The 22,178-nt window shown below is 40.6% G+C and overlaps 1 protein-coding gene across 1 annotated transcript in view; it reads right to left on the bottom strand.

The window, feature by feature from the left end:
* The window catches only part of tgfbr3 (transforming growth factor, beta receptor III), an 87,148-nt gene extending 65,570 nt beyond the window's left edge, over window positions 1–21,578 (bottom strand). Inside the window, exons 1-2 of the mRNA XM_034710216.1 lie at window positions 21,345–21,578; window positions 15,271–15,451 (exon numbers count right to left, since the gene is read on the bottom strand). Coding sequence (XP_034566107.1) covers window positions 15,271–15,331 — 61 coding nt within the window. The 5' untranslated portion in view covers window positions 15,332–15,451; window positions 21,345–21,578. The remainder of the gene's footprint in view (window positions 1–15,270; window positions 15,452–21,344) is intronic.
* Window positions 21,579–22,178: the final 600 nt, after the last annotated feature.

The following is a 22,178-nucleotide window of genomic DNA, read 5'->3' as shown; positions in this document are numbered from 1 at the left end:
AGAATCATTTAAATACAAGAACAGTAAAAATGTCTGAACATCCCTCTGTTTGCAACGCATGCAAAAAGTATAATGATGTCAGACTCCGTTACTTTATCCCCCGTGTTGTAAACATTAAGCTGTAGGTTCCACAGCGTGCTCTTAATGTCATATCCTGCTTCTTAAAGACCCATCTCCTGCCCCTGTCCACCTCCCTTCATCTTACAGGAAAGACTTCACTGTGAGGGACACGTATGAGTGAGCAACTTTGGGACATTTAGGGGAAGTGCTCCTGAACATTTCTGGTGTGCACGTGTGAAAGAGGCTTGTGTTAAGTCCAGCAGTGACATCACTGGACCAGTTTAGCATCTCAGGCTGCTTTTGGATGGTCCACCCTTCTATAATTTAGAAGTAACTTTCTCTTTCAGGTATATATTATCATTTAATACATTCTTGTTTGCTGCTGTAACTCCGTGAATTTCCCCGTTGTGGGATGAATAAAGGAGTATCTTATCTTATCTTATCTTATCTTATGTTATATTGTATCTGTATGTTTCTGACTACTCTCAGTTCATCGGGTATGATACAAAAAAAGTCAGTGAAAGTTTCTTTTTCACACCTTTCACTAGATCGCAAACTTTTCATGTTATTTCAGGAAACAAAACCACATGCTTAAAAACCAGTGAAAGTAAAATAGAACAAGCCAAGATTTACAAGAATTTGGGGGAAATCTGAGCAGGACTTTGAAAAAAATGAGAGAGCCTGGAATCCTATCAGAAATGATGCTGTAGAGGATTTATAATGCTCCAAAGTGTTCTGTGTTTGACTCAATTTTACCAGATTGAGCACCAAAGCTTCCAGGGGAATGCTTCCCTCTCATGTAAGCTGACGTTATCACACATTTTGTTTGAGTCATGAGGTTCCTGACAATATAACCATTTTGTGACACTGATAAGGATTTGGTTGAGATATAAAATGTCATAGAAAACAGAAAATTCCCTGAAAGAGTCCAAGTGCACTCAGATAGCCCTTTTAACTAGAACTGTTCCACTGTCATTACCCGCATCAGTGTCAGCTTCTACTTTGGAGAAAAAAAAAAAACAAGTATGCCAGTTTATGCACCAATCTGAAATGATCATTTCTTAGTTTCCAGACATGTATCTGGTTACAGATACACTACCATGTGACATGAGTTAATGGCTCTAAAAGGTACTTGGTTCTGATTGGTCTGACGCAGCAACATTTCACAAGAAAAATCTGCAATTTCCCGATAGCAGACTAAAAACAGACAGTTGCCAATGATTCAGCTCTAATCACAGACTCTGGCAGACTATCACAGCTGTAATTTCACAATCAATTTCACAAGAAGAGAACCAAGAAGAAAGATGATAACAGCAACAGGGTCCTGCTCACTCGGTCTGGGATCCAATCGGCTCACTTTGCAGGAGGAGAGTGCTATTCAAGTCAAAGCTAGTAAAGTTCCAGCACTTTTTCTACTAATAATGCACATTTTGCAGCATCAAAAGGGTGCTCTGTATCGGCATGTACTCAAGTTAAGGTATCAAAAAGTCTCGACATTTTTAAAAAAAATATCATAAATATCAAATGTAGAGGGTGATGTTTTGGCATAATGGTAGATACACCTCCAAGCGGCAACCTCTGGTCTAAAATTATCAGTCCAATGCGGAAGTGCTAAAAACTGCAGTTCATCGAGGATCCACTTGAGGCTGGCGCCGGAAGTATCAGAAACCACATACACACCAGTTCAAAAAGGCCGATCTTTATAGCAGAAATAAACATGTTTACAGCCTGGTACAAAAGACGAGTAGCAGCAGTATGGCTGCTGCCGACAATTGGCCTCAAAACAGCACTTCAGAAACAGATGGGTGACGTCAGAGATACTACGTTCATATTTTATACAGTCTATGTGCACACCATGTAAAGAGGCTATGGTGCTCTTAGAAGCAGCCACTGGTTTGACTCCGAGCTGCCACCCTTTGCTGCATGTCCTCCTCTTCATTTCCTGTCTCTCTTAAGCTGCCCTATCAATAAAGGCTAGAAATCCCACCCCAAAAAAAACCATATTATATTGTTTCAGTAGCACACAATAGAAAAATATTGAATCACTTGGAAATTGTTGAACTTTTGAAGTATTTGTCAAATTATTTGTTTGAGATTAAAACAAAAGTGTAAGAATAAAAGCATCAATGCCTCTTTTAGTTTCAATTTCCAAATTTAAACCTTTTTTAGCTGCTAAAAACTAAAAGTGGACCATACTGGAAGGCTAAAGCTGGAGTCCCCATGCTAGGTGCATTTATCAATACAGTCCTCTCCTATCTGACATGAGATAAACGCCTCTGTTCCCAAAGAATGCACTTTGTGGCCGTCCATGCTGAGCCAACAGTTGGGTACAGGAAGTGATGTCAGTCTGTGTGCCAGTTAGGGACAAATCTGATATTCCCACAAAGCCATTTCCGAAGATAAACAAACAGAACCCTCCCCCCTGTGTGCGCATACACATCCTCACATATCTTGTTCCCAGAATCCTTCAGCGGGCGGGCTAATTGTGTTTCTCAGATGCAGAAGAAAGTCAAAGTAGAGAAGATTACCTAACACATGTCAACACATGCTTTTCAGGATTGTCTTCATGAAGAAGCATAAAGCAGGGGGAAGACAATAATGACACTTAATGCATTGTGAGTACACTTTTCCAATAATGCAAAGATATAATAAGGCACATTTAATTAGAATTGATACAAAACAACAAGAGGGGGCCTCTCTGGTTCAATATACTTTATCTCCTCCCTACCTAAGATATTCCAGTTCCCATATGGACTCCAGGATTACATGAATCCCTGGTCTCCATTCTTTTTCCTTCAGGGCATGATTCCCATGGACCACGCAACCCAGTTTAGGGAGCGTAATATTCAGCCTGCCCTTGTTTTCCTAAGGGGCTTTGGACTGGAGAATCACTAGCTGTAGCTGTACACTGTTGACATTAGCACAGCCCACTCACCCCTGAGCCTTCAGCCACTACTACAGGAAGTGAGTAAAGCCTTTCATAAGGGTAGAGTAAGTTCACTTTTCTGGCCTGCCTATGAAAAGGATTTATCTCTGGACTGTAAAATTGGAGGCACAAGAGGAGGAAGCTGGAATGGGATGAAGGGAGGAGCCCAGGGGTGAGCCTGAACTCCATTAGGGAAGTCGTAAACTCCCCCATCAAAGTGTGAAATCTGAAGTCTGAGATCCTGCAAAAGCGCCTGTAACTGAATATCACCCAAACATCTTTAGTGGTGGATTCGTCTGCCATAATCTTGTAAGCTGGCACGTGATTGAAAAAACAGCTTAAAGAAAGGAGAAAGGAGTTTCAAAGGATAATATATTACCTATGTGGGTGATGTGGAGCTAAAGCATGTATAGACATACAGACAAAGATTTTCTTTTTTGTTTCTTAAGTATGTTAACAGGTGTTCAGACCATAAATAACATCCCTGTGGATGTTAAAACGTCAGCAGCACTTAAGGCTCTGCATACAAAGGAAAAAAAGGGTGCCAGGGAAAATGCATCTCGCTCATTTGCAGGAGTTGAGGAACGGGAGAGAAAACAACAGAGGCAGAAAGACAACTGTTAAAACCCTGTAAATATCGAGTTATAGAGATTTTATTTTCTTAAAGCTCCTGTGAGGAACTCAATGTAAGCGTCAATATTGGCGCCCCCTGTGGTCAGAGTGGTACCACTAATGTCTTTGCTGATCTTGCCCAGCGCGTGTAAGAAATGTTTCTAACACGAAATCTCCTGATGTTGTTTTTAATGGTGATTCACCCTCAGTACAGTGGACACAAACAAATATAAGAGCTACAAACTTCAAACCATTTTTAATAAGGCTGCAAATATGTTTATTTGCTTTTGCAGCTAGCCTCAAGTGGACACTAGAAGTACTGCAGTTGTTTTGCACTTCCACATTGCTTTCATTTTTCAGCACCAAAGAATGCTACCTGGATCGGATTTTCCAGGTCCTTTTTTTCTTTTGAACAACCAAATTTCAAGATCCAATCCAATACTGTGCAAGCATACCAGCTTTTAGTAGTAAACAACAGCTTTACACAGCAACCGTAGTACAGCTGCGGCTGATGGGAATGCCATTAGTTTTGAAGGTAATTGGTCATAAACTAAGTGCTGAATTGGTTTGAAAATAACAGGATAATCATTCCAAATTATCCTTTCAGGGACATGGATACCTCTCGCAGATTGTGTGGAAATGAATCCAGAAGTAAAACCACAAATGTCAACCTCATGGTGGTGTGTGAGGAAAAGTCTGTTTTCTTCGCAGCGCAAAGAAAAAATACCTTTGCTACATCAACGGCTGTGTTACTTAATGTTTAATATAATGTCTAACTTCCTTTATTCTCAAGCTGACACTCTACTACACATTGTGCTGTTTGTCCGTCTCATTATAAAGAGCACTTTTTGATTGATGTTCAACTGGCATGCCATTTCAACATTATTAACTCAGATGAGAACATGGATGTTCATTGTTTCTCTGTCATTCTGTAAAGGACTGACCTGAAACCAAACTTAAGTGATCTTTTTGATAAAAACAAAGCAGTGAAAACAGGTAAAAACGTTTTCTGTTAATTGACAGTGAGCCCGGTTATCATTCATTAGCCCTGACAGAGGAAGCAAGCACCTGTTGCAAAACCATCATCATCAGTAGAAAATAATACTTTTGCAATTACTGAGCGCATGAAGTGACGGTCGAGCAGAGGAGATGGATGTGAGTACATTTCTCTCTACCTCTAAATGCAGACATAAATCAGAGAGCTTTGAAGAGATGGATGACAGGGCTAACTCCCGGAGGAACACAGGAGCCACTGTGTAAAGTGAGACAGCTGGGAGAGACGGAGCATGTGTGCATATGACTGAAGATTTTACTGGCTGTGCCACCACTGTACGTATGTCTTTGCTGATGGGTGCTGACATGTGCTGTCCGAAGCTATAATATCAAAGGACAGAAAAGTTGTCAGCACACTCGTGAAACAAGAGGTGGCTGCTCATGTTTCTACAAAGCAGTAAATGTTTAAGACCTGCTCAGTATCACAAAGCATCCTTTCTCAGTTAACTGAAACAATGTAGTTAAACACAAAAAGGTAAATTCAAGTAAGTAATTATTCATTGAGTGAAGACCCAAATACAAATTAGTTATAGTTTAAAATTATATTAGATTCTATTTAGAGAGTATAAAGCTGTAATGCCCAGAATTTCTATTCATTACTTAATTTTAACACCTGTCCCTAGCAGCTGATTAAAATATACAGCCTCCAGTATACACCAATCAATCCAAATCATGCAGTTTAACAAGCTCAAGATTACTACAGAACAGTTTAATCAGGACATTATTCACGTTTGTTTATCTTGTTATTCATTGAATTAATTGGATCTCAGTTGGTAATACTCTCTGTAAATATACATGTAGATATACAATGCAACAATTCTCAAGCAGAATTCCATATTTCTATTTTTTGTATTATTTAACTTCTATTTTATAATGTAAAACTACCTCTGCAACTCACCACTGCACTTTATCATATTATTTTAGCCTGTACATATTAGTCAAGCTATTTGTTGTTTCTTTGTATTTATAGCTAAGGTTATTGTTATTATATTTTCATTTTATTTTTTATTGTAGTTCTTATTCTTATTCCTATTCTTATGCCTTGTACAAAGAGAGCACAGTTTACCAAAGTCAAATTCCTTGTGTGTTCAAGCATACTTGGCGAATAAAGCTGATTCTGATTCTGATTCTGATTCTGGTAATGTGTTACAGTGATGATACTCTGTGTGTAGAAATCTGATTCTTCAAATTTGGATCATTAGTGATATTTAATCATCATTTGTAGGGATGCTCCGATCGATCGGCCACCCATCATAATCTGCCTATTTCTGTGAAAAAGTATGTGATCGGCGTTTGCCGATCAATGCCTTTCATTGCCGATCACAAAAAACGATCACCTGTGGCTCATACTTGGCAGCCTGCAGCCTGAAGAGGACCTGTGTGTAATGTGCCCCCTCCCCCTTTCCGTCACACTGCACAGGAGCGCAGCGGCAAACCACAACAAACATGTCTGCCGTGTGGAACTTTTACACAGTCTGTAAGAGTGATGTAAAGTTTGCATCCTGCAACACATGCAACGAAAAAATACCTCGCAGGGGAAGCACGTTAAAAAAGCTTCAACACAACCAATTTAATAAGACATTTACAGAGCAAACACTTGGTGGAGTATGGTGAGTTTTTGAGGCTCACGGCAGTGAATGAAAAGAAGACAGCCGAAGCATCATCAGTCAGACGGCAGCTAACACAGCCCACGGTGGCAACACTCGCCTGTATGAGCATGACAGTCAGAAGGCTAAGCAAATAACCCGAAAAATAATTGAATTAATCGGGCTAGATGAGCCTTTCTCAGTGGTGGAAGACACCGGGTTCCGCCGACTGCTCTCTCACTTGGAGCCCCGCTACATGCTACCGGGACGTAAAGGTTTCATAGAGACGTAGCGCTGCCAGAGCTCCACCAGACTGTGTACTATCACATTGAACGTCTCCCTAAAGAAGGAATCCCATTCTCTGTAAGTTTCACGAGTTTCAAACATGGCATATTCTGAAAGACAAACTTATGAGACATATTGTCTTTTATTTATTTGACTTTCTGCACTATTTAGCCTGTTGAGAGCCTTAATGTTTCCAATCTGTTAAAGATTGGGTTACTGATAGCAGGTACATTTAAGTGATTTTCAGTTGTCCTTTTGACTGAATAGTTGCTGCATTGTGCCTGCAAGGTTTTTGTATTTTTTCTCTTGAAGAAGTAAGAAAAAATATGTTTTTTTTTTCTAAATCAAGGTGATTTTATGGTTCCTTTTTTCCCAGTTCATGTAGCACTCACCATAACTAAATTGAAAAATTTACAGAAAATCCATGTGATCAGTATCGGTGATCGGCAGTGATCGGCACTCATGGCTGATCGGTATAGGAATCGGCAGCATAAAACCTGATCGGAGCATCCCTAATCATTTGGCATGCACTTTGTTATTCTGTTATCGCCTTTTCTTTGTATTGCATTTCGGAGAGCAGCTCTGATGTGATACATTAGAAACATACTTTGTGTAAACATAAGTAGGTAAAGTTTCTAAACTTTTCATGATGCTACGGGAAAATGTGTTACTTTTCCAGCCATGTGAAGTGATCATACTCGATCATACTTGAAACTGAGGTTTTTGATTGCACAGAGTGAAGCTTGAGTCTTTATGGTCATATGTCATACAATATGAAAGTGAAGGAAAAAGTAGAGTGCATTAAAGTGCACTGGCCTGAAAGGGTTGATGTAATGTGCCTAAATAAATTGAAACAGTTTAGGTCCTTCATGACAATATGGCAATATGGTTTAAACAGCACATGACTTTGTTGAGATACCATAAGTGGACTCAGCCATCAGCTCATCCTGCATAGCCCTGTACTTGAAGCAGCACTAAAAGTTACAGAACAGAGGAGCTCTTTCTGGTTAAACAGAGCTATGGAGAGAAATGTCTGTCCTGCTGCTCCAGGGGCATCTCACTCATCGATCATACATGCCTGCAAAAGCAATGTTCTCTGACAGCTGCATGGTGGGAGCTCTGGAGCAGCCCATCCCTCATCTACATTCACAAATATTCAAACCCAGTAGGGGATACACAGAGGTGTTCCCTCAGGTCAACTGTGTTGTCCTACTTGATATCAGCCTCATTTAATTTGAGTCGGAATACTTGCATTGACAGAAATCATCAATGTACAGGATTAGATATCATCCACAGGAGAGGCAATATGCCAGACATGCTGGGGTCGATCCTTAGGTCAGGAAAATATAAGATACCAATACAATGCTTTAATATAGTTTGAATATACTGTTGCATAGTGTACACAATGCAATAAATCACAACTCATGTGTAGCATATTACTGCACATTTCATCTATGTCTAGTATCTACTGGAAGATCTTGATTGCAATGACATTTTGTTATCACAAAGAGCCATATTAATACTCCTTTTAATCTAACTTAAATTTAACACACAGACAAACACACCCACTGCTGTTGTAGGAAAATATTTTGCTGAATCAATATCAAGCACAGAGTACATTGATGTTTTTTATCCTATCATCAATCAGAAAGCAGTCCATACAGACAGCTTTGATCCTGTGATGTTTCACAAAAACATCATCGCTCACATGTGATAAAAGGGGTCTGTGAGAAGCAGCAGGTCGCCATCAACAGAAAGCAAAGAGTGAAACAATACCGGGCCTTTGTGCCAGTGTGTGAGCCCAGTGTGAAGGAGGCACAGAGGTGAGAAAGGGCATGGCGGACAGCGTTTTCACACCAGCTGGAAGAGACTACATTCCTCCGGGGTTCTTCATCTTTAGGAACGGGAGGGCAAGAAAGAAGAATGACTTGTCAAATGCCATGCTGCCTCGAGCACTGACACTCACAAAGGCTGCAGAGAGGGCCTCTTAACTGGACAGTTAACAAATTGAAAGTGTGATGAATAAAAGCTTTGTTTAAACATTCAAGAATCTCTTAAGCTATGAAAAGAATTTGACATAAGAAAAAACAAACAAAGATGGCAGATTGTACATATGATATGCTACAATCCTGCAACAAACGTCTCTTACATCCTACATTGCCAGGATGAAGTTCTTCCATCACAGCTCTTCTACAGCTTAATTTTGTGTGAGGTCACATCGTATTATGGCATTACTGAAGCACAAGAGTTACGGCTTTTAAACAGAACTTGTTTTGCTGAGTGGGGCTAACGTAAGCGGAACTAGTACCACTAACCTTCAGTCCCCCTTGCAAGTTAACATCTGCATGACTGTGCTGATAAGACCCACAACTTTATCTCCATTTCCTGAATCAAAATATTGCCAAACCACACCTCCCAACCAGATTCCACCTGTCATCTGTGTTTGTTTACATCTGCGTAGTACAGCATTCTAGCATTATGGTAATAAACCCTAACGGAATCTACAGCCCCAACTAGTGGTGAGTGTGTGGGCTGCAGCCCAACATGTGACCAACATTTTAGGCCTACAATAATACAAATATTGAAAGAGACTAGTACATCTGGTGCTAACTAGCGAGGGTGGTTAATTGTTTAGTCCACTAAACGAGCACCTCTCAAGTACATACACACACAGCACTGTTCTGCCCTGCCGGGTCCAAGACCACACATTGACAACTACTCCCCATTTCGCCTCTGTTACTTCCTCAATGAAGGATCGAAGGTGGAACAACTCTGCCCCATCATTCCGCCTCTGTGCATTACAAAGTGCAGAGCAGTAACAGAGGTGTGAAGAGACCACCTTTAAATGGCAGAGCCCAAAGAAGTGTGCTTCTTAATGATCCCACAGATAACTGTGTTACCTGTTTTGTTTTTTTTGGTGTTGACCTCTGAGGTAATGTTTGAGTTTGTTTGTGTGTTTGTGTGTTTGTGTGTTTGTGTGTTTGTGTGTTTGTGTCAGTGATCTAAACCAAATGTCCTATTTTAGGGTAAGTCAATGGCCCTCTGTCATTTTTGGACAAACACTCCTGTTTTCCAAAGGGTTATTCCAAAATTGGGACATGGTCTTTCAGCAGGACTCATCTGGTGGAAACAGAGTTTGGAAGGTGAGGCCCCAGGAGGGGCTGCTCTGATGAAAGACACCACCTGGAAGCTGTCAGCTACAATCCCATATTAGGACTTTTGGTAGAGATTAAGAGTCATGCACTCAAAATCTGGCACCTTCGCAGAGTGATCTGGCAACACAAGTTCAGATAAACTCAAGCTGGTTGTGTTAAAGAAGAAACTACAGCTCAATCACACACAGCCAGACAGCAATCACATTTTTTGCTGCTTTTAAAGGTTATCTGTGCCGAGAGTGTCCAACTTTTTTACGATGACTTTCTTCTTTCAATGAAGTCATTCTCTTTTACTCTTACTCTCTCCTTACTCTGGTGGCTTCTTTTCACGAGGCTCTGAAACACAATGGAAAACGCATGATCACAGCAGCTGTCTTCCATTACTGGCTTTGACTGAAATTATTTACACGCCTGCTTACTGGAACTATGGAGAGAGACAGACACAGAAAGAAAGTGGGGAGGGGGTGGGATCTTGTTTATTCCTGCAGATTTGCGTAAGCGTCCTCTGAACGGCAGGACTAGACAGACCTGGATGCGGATCAGTTTATCTGAGAGCACAGATGTGTGACTCTGTGTACGTGAATGAAAGGGAGAGAGGAAGAGTGAGTAAATCCAAATAAATAGTCCCAATTTAATTTATACACTGCTGATAATGAAACTGAGTAATACTAGGGGGACCTGTATAAAAGATATAAACAGACAGGGCCTGAGTGGCTGCCTTGTCCTCCTTGACAGCGCTGTTGAGATAAAGGCCTCACCATGGGGGAGAGCAGACCTGTAATTACACACACAAGGGACTCCCGTTGCTATATAAACATCCCAACCACTCTGCCGAGCAGCACTCTGCCTCTGCACCGCGCCGTGCTGCTCCTGCTCCTCGCATGAATCACAGGGCAACATCTGGTTTAGCACGCTGGAAGGGACTCTGTCGGTTTGGCACGCTGTACGTGTGTGGAGTGTGTCGATTTTGGACCAGGCAACCTACGCCTGCGCCTGCCTCTCTCCTCCCCCTGGCTACCCCACCTCTCAGATTACAGCGGTTGCACAATGCATTTTGGCACTCTCCCCTCTCGCTGGCTTTTCGTATGCATTGTGGATATAGAGACAAACCTTTTGCTTAACTGTGGGGGGAAAAACAATAAAACCACTACTGCCATCAAAATGACTTTGGTCTGCCAAGAGTATACAAAAGAGCAGACGGAAGGAAAGTTGTTTGTGTTGCTATAAAATAGGCTGGTGGCATCTACTTTTTTAAACCTTCATACCTTCTGACATTTCACCATCCTATGTGGTATGGCAGTATTTATGTAACAGAAACTAAAAACAAAACTTGGCAGCTTGTTATAGCAACCATTTTAGCATGTGTCCCAATATCCTACCAACAATGCTGTGTGTCTAATGTGCAAATATACCTCTGGACCAGTAAAGATAGGTTTAATGGCTTATTTTCCATTCAAAAAATAATGATAATGAAAAAAAGAATCCTTTATTTCATTCTTCAGGACTTGTGTACACTTTAGGGGATATTGATAAACCAACGATTTAGATAAACCTACGTGATGTCCACACACTACTAGTAGACTTGGGGTTGAATACAAACATCTGGATTATGTTTCTGAGATTTCAGTTATCTCAAGATAAAGTTATGCTTTGGCTGCATCCATACACAGACAGTTGGCTGAGTAGCTGATGCAACATTATTCTTCTACTATAATCAGTGAAAATGAATGAATGTTTAAAATCAATGGTGCGTTCCATTTACCTTGGAAATCAGATATCAGATCTGGGAATGATGTCAGATTCGAGTTGAGCATGTTCCAGTTACAAACTTGAAACAACTTGGGAAATTGTTTATCCATTAGCTCCTGATGTTGTTAGCACTGTTAGCCAATTCCAGGCAATGACAACACACTGTGTTAAGGCTGATTTATACTTCTGCGTCTCCCTTAAGCAGCAGAGGCTGACGCAGACATGAGCACTACATACTTTTGCGTCGATGTGTCAGTGTCACGCAGCAAATCTCCGCCAAAACGCCTGAGGGCAGTGTGGTCTCTCTGATAGCCGGTAGCCTGCTTCCCCACTAAGATCTCTGTTTACCGAGCGGACCAATCACAGGGCTTGTGGTCCGCGTCAATTCTATGCATAGTTACATTTTGGAGGAGGTGCATGTCAGCTACGTGCGTAGGCCTCTGTGTAGGTACGGGAGCTACGCGGACCCCCTGGTGCAGGCTACGCTGTCGCTTTGACGCAGAAGTATAAATCAGCCTTTCCAGTGTGTGGGCAAAAGCAACACGACAACATGTCCACAGATATTTTGTATAATACTGTCAGTGTGATTAAATTGATTACACAGAACAAGACTAAGTTGCAATAAAAAGTACAGTATTTAAGTATTTTACTGCTGATGCAGGGGGAAGCCATCTTGGATTTTGAGCTAGGGGTTACTGAAGTTGCTCTGAGTTTCAGAGTGGGAATTACAACTTAAGGGGGCGTTCAGGGTGATGGGCAATTTGGGCATCTCATAATTTCTGACTTCCAAGATCAAATGGAACGCACCACAAATATCTGGATTTCTTATACAATGCTTTAGAGGCTTTGTACTGCAAAGCTTCCTGTGAAACCACACATTTAAAACCTTACTGAACATATGGAGTCTCAATAGGAGCACAAGTCAATTTCCTTTTCCAGTTATTGTTACATTTAAAAATTCCATTGTGCAGCTATGTGGTCCAGGAATACATAGCTTAAGACAGATTCACATTAATAGCTCATCATTCATCAAGCTGTCCAGAAGTTAAATCAGGAAAGGCCATTAAAGGAGGAAAAAGCACTCCTGCAATCAATAATGCTGGCTTGCTTTTCAGTGAGCCACCAGGCCGGCGTTGTGCCTCCAGTAAAACCAGCATCCTGCAGGAGCTGTTTCTGGCAAGTGCCTCAAATTAATATCTGGCATGGCTCCTGCAAGACTCTATTTCATAACGAAACCCAAACTCAGCCCAGTGTTCTTGCCATATCCTTCACAGAATAACAGTTGGCAAACTGAGGACAGTCAACCACAAATGGTAGTAAGGATATGTGGGGAGAAAAGTTATAAAAAGCAAAAAAACTGGAGCGAAGCAGAGGAGCCGTGATTTGAAATATGGACGTTAAGGTGCTCTCAGTCTGACTTTAAAGAGTTATGGGAGGCACAGATCCTGGATTGCATTACGCTGAGAGAAGACTCATTGCAGACTAATCTAAACATTACGTAAGAGCTCTCCTGACAAGTTTAGAGGGCAGATGTGACTGTTTACACAGATGCTGCAAGATGATAGAAAAGAGAGAGAGGTGAGATATTCTGGAGTTGACAGAAAAGGAGGAAAAAAAGAAGAGTAATGCTTGAAGTTAAAAACAAAACTTAATTTGGCCAAGGAAATGGCAGATTGTCTTTTAATCATTCAAAAGCATCGGCTTATTGACTGCTTTTTCCCTGTTCAAAATTCAGTTTGTTTGTAAAAGTTGGGGATCTGAAGATTTGGCTTTCAGTCATTCAGTAAACTCTCTGCCAGTGCTCTTTGGAGGAAAGGGCATTCAGTCGTCTTACTGTAAATATCTGTCCCTTGTGACACAGTACAACAATGCGTTGTGCCGTACGAGGAAGAATTTAGAGGAAAACTTCATACGTGCCTTCATTGTGTTGCAGATCCTGGCATTGTGGGAGAAAATATGTTTGCTTTACCCACAGCACATTCTGACTACACTGCTATTGTTTCTGTAAAAGTCAGCTCTACGGAGTGTGGTTCAAACGTCCAGACAACCTCTCAGATAATGACCTATGTTGGCAAGTGGGAGACAGAAAGCATGAAAAACACAAACCACATTTTTTTGGAGAGCTAGATATGTAGCATGCCTCCCACTGGGTAATTATTCCTATGTTACCACGGAGAAACAAAACAAGGATGTTGCAGATTTGAGCTGGAGTGGGTCCATGTCCAAAGGAAAACATTGTGAAACCAGTTTCAGTCAACAGGACATCTCACTATCTAAAATGTGGAGGGAGGAATGCCTAACAGAGCCCCAGAGTGGTTTGGTTCAGCTTGTTGCCAAGCTGACAGACTTTTCATCAAACTGTAGGGCTGCGTGTCAGACTTTGGTCAGTTAAATGAATATTTTGGTTAAGTTACCAAGAGACGAAAACCAACACTGAATATTGGAGGCAATGTGGTCATTAAAGCACTTATAGTTCCTCTAATTACATCTTCTGGCCACCTCTCTAACAACTTGAAACTCTCCCCACCTTTAGCTAATACAGATATGACCACACAAACTGAGAAGAGCTGCAATTTGTTTTAATAAAAAAGTGAGTTGGATCCTTTTTATGGTATAAATCAACAAAGGATCAGTTTTAAAGAGGAGAATAAATTCATTATCATTTATCAATTCATATTATTACATTACTGTTTTACAAATAACTTGGCTTGTTAAACACTTGTTTAATCAAAAAAAACATATAACCCAGTATAAACCCAGTAACACATTCTCAATGATTCTCAATTGAAATCCCTAGCATTGTAAAAAGTGACGCAAGGGAAAACCTGATCCTATCAAATCAATCGTCGATTCTGCCTAATTTAATCTCTGCCTGTTGACACTGTGGCATAAATTTTGGCTTTTGGTTATTATTCTTCATCGGTAAACACTAGCTAAAAGTTTTTATCTCAGGCTGGTCTTCAGAGTCTGGTTAGCGAGCAGATTTGAGAGCAGCCTGAGGAGCTACTGGACCCCAACCACCTCTGATTGGGAAAAGTGGAGCAACTCCCTGTCCTGCAGTCAAGACAACAGCAGCAGAGCTGGTGAGAGAATCTCTAAGCTGCTGATCTCTGCAAAGTCACTTAAATGTAATAGTGATAATAAGAAGAACAATGTTTAAAGTTGGGACATTTGCCTATGTGCTGTGTCAACAGTAAAATTCAGGAAAATTGACAAGTTGAATGAGGATGGAAATGTCATCATAAGTTTCCCTGCTGAAGTCCTATTCATCTATCTAACCTTACCTTTAATGGAACAGGTTAGTTTGTAGTAATCATTCAAATATGCAAGCTCTAAACAGCCAAGATGATATGTAGACAAAGCATTGCTATATGACAAACACACATTTCTTCACCTGTACAGCACTTCACTTATTCTCTCTCTCTCTCTCTCTCTCTCTCTCTCTCTCTCTCTCTCTCTCTCTCTCTCTCTCTCTCTCTTGTTTGTCAGTTTTGGATTTACAGTCATGAATAACTAGGGATTTGGCAATATCTGAGTCTCATTCCAATCAATCTGACGGATACATGTAGGCCTGCTGACTGTTTGTTTCTGAGATTGAACTTGTCAGCACTTTCTTACATGTAAATCCCCCTCAGTCTCAAACCTGACAGGCACTGTCTGGAAAGGCATGCTGGGAGAAACAGTGGAAAATCCCAGAGTATGGGCAATGTTGTGGTTGTCAAACAACACGGCACTCAAGGCTTGGTGCATATAGCATTTATCCTTGATAGGAGAGCTGCATTGGGTTAAACTCTCAATGTAAACAGATTCAATTCTTTGTCACTTAGCAATAAGAGAAACTTACCTGCAGATGTAAGGCAGCATATTGCAAGTAGTAACAAGGGAACCGGGGCTCTTCTTGCCATTTTGTAATTATCCTGCAGCCTCCAGTATGATGAAGAATGGGAAACAGGCCTTTCTCCTGCTTTTCACGAAGGTTTCCCTTTCTATGACACAGTCTTCAGGAAGTCAGCTCCAAGCCCCAGCTGCAAAGTGAACAAAAGTAGAGAAAGTCAACCAGAAGAAAAAGGTTGAATGGAGCATGGACAAACAGCAGGGAACTGCCTCAGCTTAATAAACCTGTGGGAGTGATGAGATGAGACAAGAGAGGCAGTGGTTTGGAGAGGAGGGGATTAATCCAGGAAGGTTAATTAGGGGTCATGCATGCTTCAAAGGACCTTGCTGCACACACCTTCCAGGGCCCATGGCCAGTCAGAGTGTGTGAGGAGTGTGGGACAACTGAGTGGCTCGCTGGGTGTGAAACACTTTGGAGCATGCCACAGGTTATTCACAGACTTTAATTGAGAGCGTCAGGGAACAGTGAACGCTCCAGTGGGGTCTTGAGTAAGCAGCTTAGTACCACCATACTAATCAGCATGACCTTGTCTGACGCTTTAACTTTATTAATCTAACCTCAAACACTGACCACCATGATGGGACAAAAAGGTAATGTACTATTGTTCACTACAGATGTCTGACATTTTTTAATGAAGCATTTACTAAAAAAAAAAAAAAAAAGATTTAACATTTGAGCAGTCAAATGACATCTGAATTATTTACCAAAGTTGAACTGAATTCAATTTTACTGTTGCTAAGAAATAAAAAAAAGCCCTTCAGATCCAACATTTACAAGGAAACTTTGACGAAAACTAATAAGGCAGCTTAATGTGAATGTTTGAGCTGGAGTAAATACAGATCTCTGGCACACAGATTTCCTTTGATGTGTCTATGTGAAAGTTAATCAAAAGGCTGCTTTCTTGAAAATAACTTTACAAGGAACTTTCTGACTAAAATAATGCAACACAACTACACATTGTCAGCCAATCCCAATCAAGTGAGCCATCTACTGACGACAGAATATGAACGTTAAAGTTGAAGCATGCTTTGCTGGACAAGCTAAGGGATGGAGGAAATCGCTGTAATCTTTTTTTTTTCAATCAACTATGAAGACACTTCCAATCGGTAACATGGGCTCTGAAGCAACTGTAGAAGGCCAGCGTCATTAGCTTGAGTTCTTTTAAATCTCCACAGTGATATGTAATTCTGTATATCGTGATTCAAATTAATATCTGAGTGCTGAGTTTTCAGACCTACTCAATCCTGTGAGTTTTAAACACCTGCTTATTGCAAGCACCACAACTGGAACCCTGCAAGACAGACAGCTAAAACTAGCTCGACCCATTCCCTTTGTACTGCCATGAACACAAGCCTGAGCATGCAGGAGCTGCAGATGACTCAGCAGGTGTTGAAATGCACATCAATCAATCAATGAATCAGTTAACAAGATATCCCACTACACCTTTTGTGGGGTGGTACAAACTGAACAGCATGATGTCTCCTCCCAAATGTTAAATATTGTGAATGAACAAACAGCCTCAGAAGCTAACAAAGGCTATTTGGGCTTTAACAAGTTAGGTACAATATCTGTTGACATTTATTGGATATGACAGGTATACAGTCATTAGCAAACCACAGAAACTGTCAGTCTGTCTTGCAAAAAGTTCCTGAAAACGTCCTGAAACTATACGTGAGCTGCATATGTGAACACAATCAGACACATTTTTCAACCCAACTTTACCCGGAATACTTCCTACCAGCCCTCTCATATAGTTTCCGGGTAAAGTCGGGGTGAGTTCATGAAAGAACTTGGCAGGAAATCTTCAGGAAAATTTACTGCGAGTGAGCGTGCGGGGGTGATGACATTTACATCATGCGACCGCAGCGTTCTATCTAGTCTTGCTGCTTTGTTTAAAATGCTACTGTAACGCTGATCGATTGTTATGGCCGCCAGTTTGTGCTTTTTATTAATGTACGGCTCCCCGTAAACAGAATCACATTATATCATATTGTCACTGCTCTCTCCATTGGCATTGTCAGAGTACAGGGAGCATGTTTTGATACTCAACTACCAAAATTCTTAATTAAAATTTCAGGAGAAGCGTACCTCAATAGACTGATAACTTTTATTAAATTGCACTGGTGACATGCACCAAGGATTCTAGCACTATGCATGCCCAGAGCTGTTAAGTAGAACATCATGATAGATTGCCTAACTCACTTCTGCTCTCCATATGACAATTAGAGTTGTCTGCAAATCTGAGTGATAGTCAGTCTCTTTTTATTTATTTATTTTGTGCTGAAAAATAACTTTTGAAGTGCCACCTTTTGTCTCATGGTATTATTGTTTCTACTAATATCTAAAAAAAATGGTGGCATACTTGTTGATTGGTTCACATATAATACAATTATTGAGCTACAAATAAAGATATAGTATATAATATTCCTGTTGCTTTCAATTGAAATAATAGAATATGTTAATTTGGTTTTCCTGGCCTTACTCACTGCACGGTGGTGCAGGTGGTGCAGTGCACGGTGGTGCAGTGGGTAGCGCTGTTGCCTCACAGCTAGAAGGTCCATGGTTCGAATCCCCGGCCGGGCGGGTGCCTTTCTGTGTGGAGTTTGCATGTTCTCCCCGTGCATGCGTGGGTTCTCTCCGGGTTCTCCGGCTTCCTCCCACAGTCCAAAAACATGCTCAGGTTGATTGATCACTCTAAATTGCCCCGTAGGTGTGAGTGTGTGCATGAATGGTTGTCTGTCTCTCTGCGTTAGCCCTGTGATAGGTTGGCGACCTGTCCAGGGTGTACCCTGCCTTCCGCCCGAAGCCAGCTGGGATAGGCTCCAGCCCCCCGTGACCCCTAACGGGATAAGCGGTCAAGATAATGGATGGATGGATGGATGGATGGCCTTACTCAAAACAGATTCAAATACCCAGATAGAAATCATTGCCATTGCAGCAAAGTAGAGAGCTGAGGCTATCAGACCAATAAAGCAGAGGATTCACACAGCACTGGATTTGCAGATTAAAAGTAAATATATTCTAAAATGCATAAACATGAATTGTCAATTGAGGACATATGAGCTCCAAAATATTTCTCAATTTTCAAAATCTTATCTCAATCTAAGCTCAAGTTTTTCAAAGTCTGAGTCAAAGCTCAAAGTGGACAGTTCAAGGATTAAATTGGCACCAGTTCATTCTGAAGAATCATTTTTAAACTGTGTTCCTGGCTCTGCTTCATTCTTAATGTTATCTTGTTTGTTTTGCAGCTGCAACCCAATAATATTTAGAGAGATGTGTTCTTCAGACAGAGTTATGCTTGCTAGTTATCTGAGTGATCTTTGGCATCGAGAGAACACATTTTAGTAACTGTGACTCGTGTGGTGAAGGTGCTGTGACAAGAATTGCTCGTTCGTGGTTTAAAAAGCTGAGTGTGTGATAGGTTCAGAACCATGGTGAGAACGAACAGATGTGTATCTCTTCTGTTGGTGGTGAACTGTAAAGGTTATATGGGAAGTGATGCACAAAGCACCAAGGTGCATCGCTCTGCAGTGCAAGCTTCTTTCACAGGACAAAAGGGCCTTTCAGTGCAGGGGCTAGGGAGTCATTTTGGAAGATCATGACAAATATTACACTTTCAGCAAGTTGAGGAGTGCCGGTTCCCCCTGTTTGATTTATGTCCCTCCTTGACCTTCATCTCCTCACAAGCAAACGAAGCTTTACTGTGTGGCAATACCTTCCATGAGGCAAAGAGCAAGTCAAAGGAAGCTCAAGACTGAAAGGAAGCTCAAGACTGAAAGGAAGCGGTTTGCACTGTAAGTGTGTACAGTAGTTTCAGTTTCTTGAATTTTTGAGACAACAATCTTATCCCTTTATTTTGTGTAAAGTGTTCAGGTTGTACTCCAATAGCTTCATGATACGGTGCTGGTTTTGTTGCAGCAACAACTCAAATCACCTCATGTGACTTGTCTTCAACCCTGACCGTCTAAGCCAAGCAACTATTTCACCCAAAGAAGATCTGGAAAGTCCATCAGGACATGCAGACCCCAGACAGAACGTCCTGCATATAACTGAAACCAAGCTGCATACTTGTGGTGGCTTCAATGTTAAAGGCCTGGCTTGTATCTTTTTCATCATGTATGCACACATACGCTGGAGTTACGCGTTGTTAGGTTCAGAGGTGCATGTGTTCCTGTAATCACAAAGCCATAAGTGGAGAGAGCAGCAACTCAGCAGGCTGAAGCAGTGTCTGTTTTCCATGCAGTATCTTGTTTTACATGAGTAAGATGTTACTTATCTGACATTGGTTTGTTTTATAAGTCATTAAGGCGTTCGTGTGGTCACATGACCTGGTGAATGATCGTAAATGAGCTCTTCTCCTCTTTCAGTGTGATTGTGTACAGGCTGAGGACTGGAAGAACACCAAACCACCTTCTTCTTCCATCACAAGTATGACTGACTACAACATCATCTCTGCCTTATTTCTAAAGAGCCTGTCCACACACTTTGGAATACAAAACACCACAATGTTTAAACACCACTAGACTGAGTGTAGGACCTGGTTCCTCTTGGTATAATGCATTTTTGCTAATAAGATAGTACAAGGAAGGATCGCCTCACAGATTATTGGAGTATTTGTAAAACTGTTTTCTGCACTCAAATGTTTTCCTCTCATTGTACACTAAATATTTTTCAATTAAGGATTGTTCGTCTCTGATTAGGACACATCAGGTACATCCTTCCAGTCTAACACCTATTATTGTGTATGTTTTCTTATCTCCTCCAATTTGCAGACCTCTCATGCAGAATAACATAAAAATGGTGTCATCACTCAGTTTTTCCACTATGATAACCTCAAAGCCAGTAGTTGACAACACTCCATGCTTTGTTTGCCGCACATGTTGCAGAGCATCACAGCTCAATTAGGTGTTGGTCTACATAAAACTTGATTGAGAATGTACAATAATGTTAGGAACTGCACGATAAGGTTATTTGTTTAATAAAACACATTTTCAGAGTGCTTATGCATGGCCATATCAGTGCAAAATCTGGTGCACATTTGCATAGAAAAAGGTATATTTTCACAACAACTCAGATTTTGATTATTTTTTTAGTATAGTATAGTATTTTTTTTTTCAGTATAAGAAACATTTGTTGATATTAAAAAGTTAAGTCAGGCTTTAGCTCTGAGAAGTGTTATGTGCACTCTTCCCTGTTATGTTAACAAATAAATAAGTAACTGACTCATGAATATTCAGGAGAATAATTAAAAGCCATTGCCACAGCTCTATATATAAAACGACTGGCTCAAAATATAGCATTTAAATGAATCTTTAATCAGAAATCAGAAAAATCAGAAATACTTTATTTATCCTGGGGGAAAATTCAGTCTTTAAAGTTGCTCCTATACACATTAAGAATATCAAATAATATTAATGGAAGAAAGTAATTAATAAGATATAAATAAATAAATAAATATCCACTGACTGACTGGCATTAGTGGTTATAATGAATCCAACAACTCGCCTATTACTTGAATGAAAACCTACTTTTTGCAAATAAAGGAAGTCCAGTCAATGAAATGATATTATATTGTATATTTTAGGTAGACTCAAAAACAAACGTCAGTGATTGCACGTCTGTCATCCCACAGGAGCGCCTGGACTGCCAGAGAGTGAGATCGTAACGCTACCCAGTCAAGCAGCTCTCTATCAGAAGGAAATGCCTCTGTAAGAAGACGACACACTCTTCACATTGAAACAGACTCACAACAGTAGAAAAGTGCACAACAAGTCGACATTAAGGACTGTAAAGCTGATAACCTGAAGCTCCAAGCAGAAGGAGAGGAGGGAGGAAGGAAGGCTGCATGACAGCGGCTCGAGAAGACAGATGTGTTCAGCTGGATTTAAGGGCTGCTGGTCTAATTAGAAACATTAACTTAACATTTTCACACACAATGTTAGCAATGAAAGACCTCTGATAAAAAAGAATCTTCAAGAAACAAGATGTAAACACAGCATTATCTTAAAAACAAGCGGACGTACCATGTAGTCTCCAGAAAAAGCCAAAGTAAACTCTGCTGAAGTTCAGAGTCGCTCCGGTGGATGTCAATATCAAACTCTCCCGGATGGACATTCACACTATCCCACTGTTGTTGATCTGAAAACAGCTGTAGACGGAGTTGACGTGTTGTTTTTATAAACAAGGTGTGGGTAAACAGCCCCTCTCGCTTCACTTAAAACAGTTTACTACTATCTGTCTCCCTTTTACTGAGGGCTTCATCTGGGGGCGGGGCTTAGAGGGAGGAGGCTGCTGCAGAGCCTCCCAAAGCAGGGTGCACGGAGAGAGACTCCAGGTCCTTCACTCACTTGATCTTACTTATCAGATATTAAATCTAAGGTTAAGCTTGCATGACTGTGTGCTGAAATGTTTTAACCATCAGTCCCCGTTAACACTGTAGACTTCCCACACTGTTATTATACAGGTTTGCTATAGGTCATTCTTATCACATAAGGGCCCATGCATTGATTTATATCTGCATAGGGGTTCTTGACGCCTGACTGTGGGAACGTCTGGTTTTGCAAGATAGTGTGATTTACCTTAATCCTTCAGAACGTGGATGTATATTTAATATATAACAGGACTTTTTTCTATCATTCCATTTTTTTCATAACTTAGTTATTTTGTAGCCAAGGAATACATATTGGAGCTGGGCGATATTGAAAATGATGTTATCACGACAACATTTTTTCCTATCAGTCTACAATTACCAGGATAAATATCAAATCATTACTTCATTTAAATTTAAAGGCAGATATTAATATTATTGTTATTACTATTATTATTATTGTTATTATTATGATTATCATATGTATGTA

Source organism: Notolabrus celidotus, chromosome 2, assembly GCF_009762535.1.
Source record: "Notolabrus celidotus isolate fNotCel1 chromosome 2, fNotCel1.pri, whole genome shotgun sequence".
NCBI classification, from domain to species: domain Eukaryota; kingdom Metazoa; phylum Chordata; class Actinopteri; order Labriformes; family Labridae; genus Notolabrus; species Notolabrus celidotus.
This window is presented reverse-complemented; position numbering and strand designations above follow the sequence as displayed.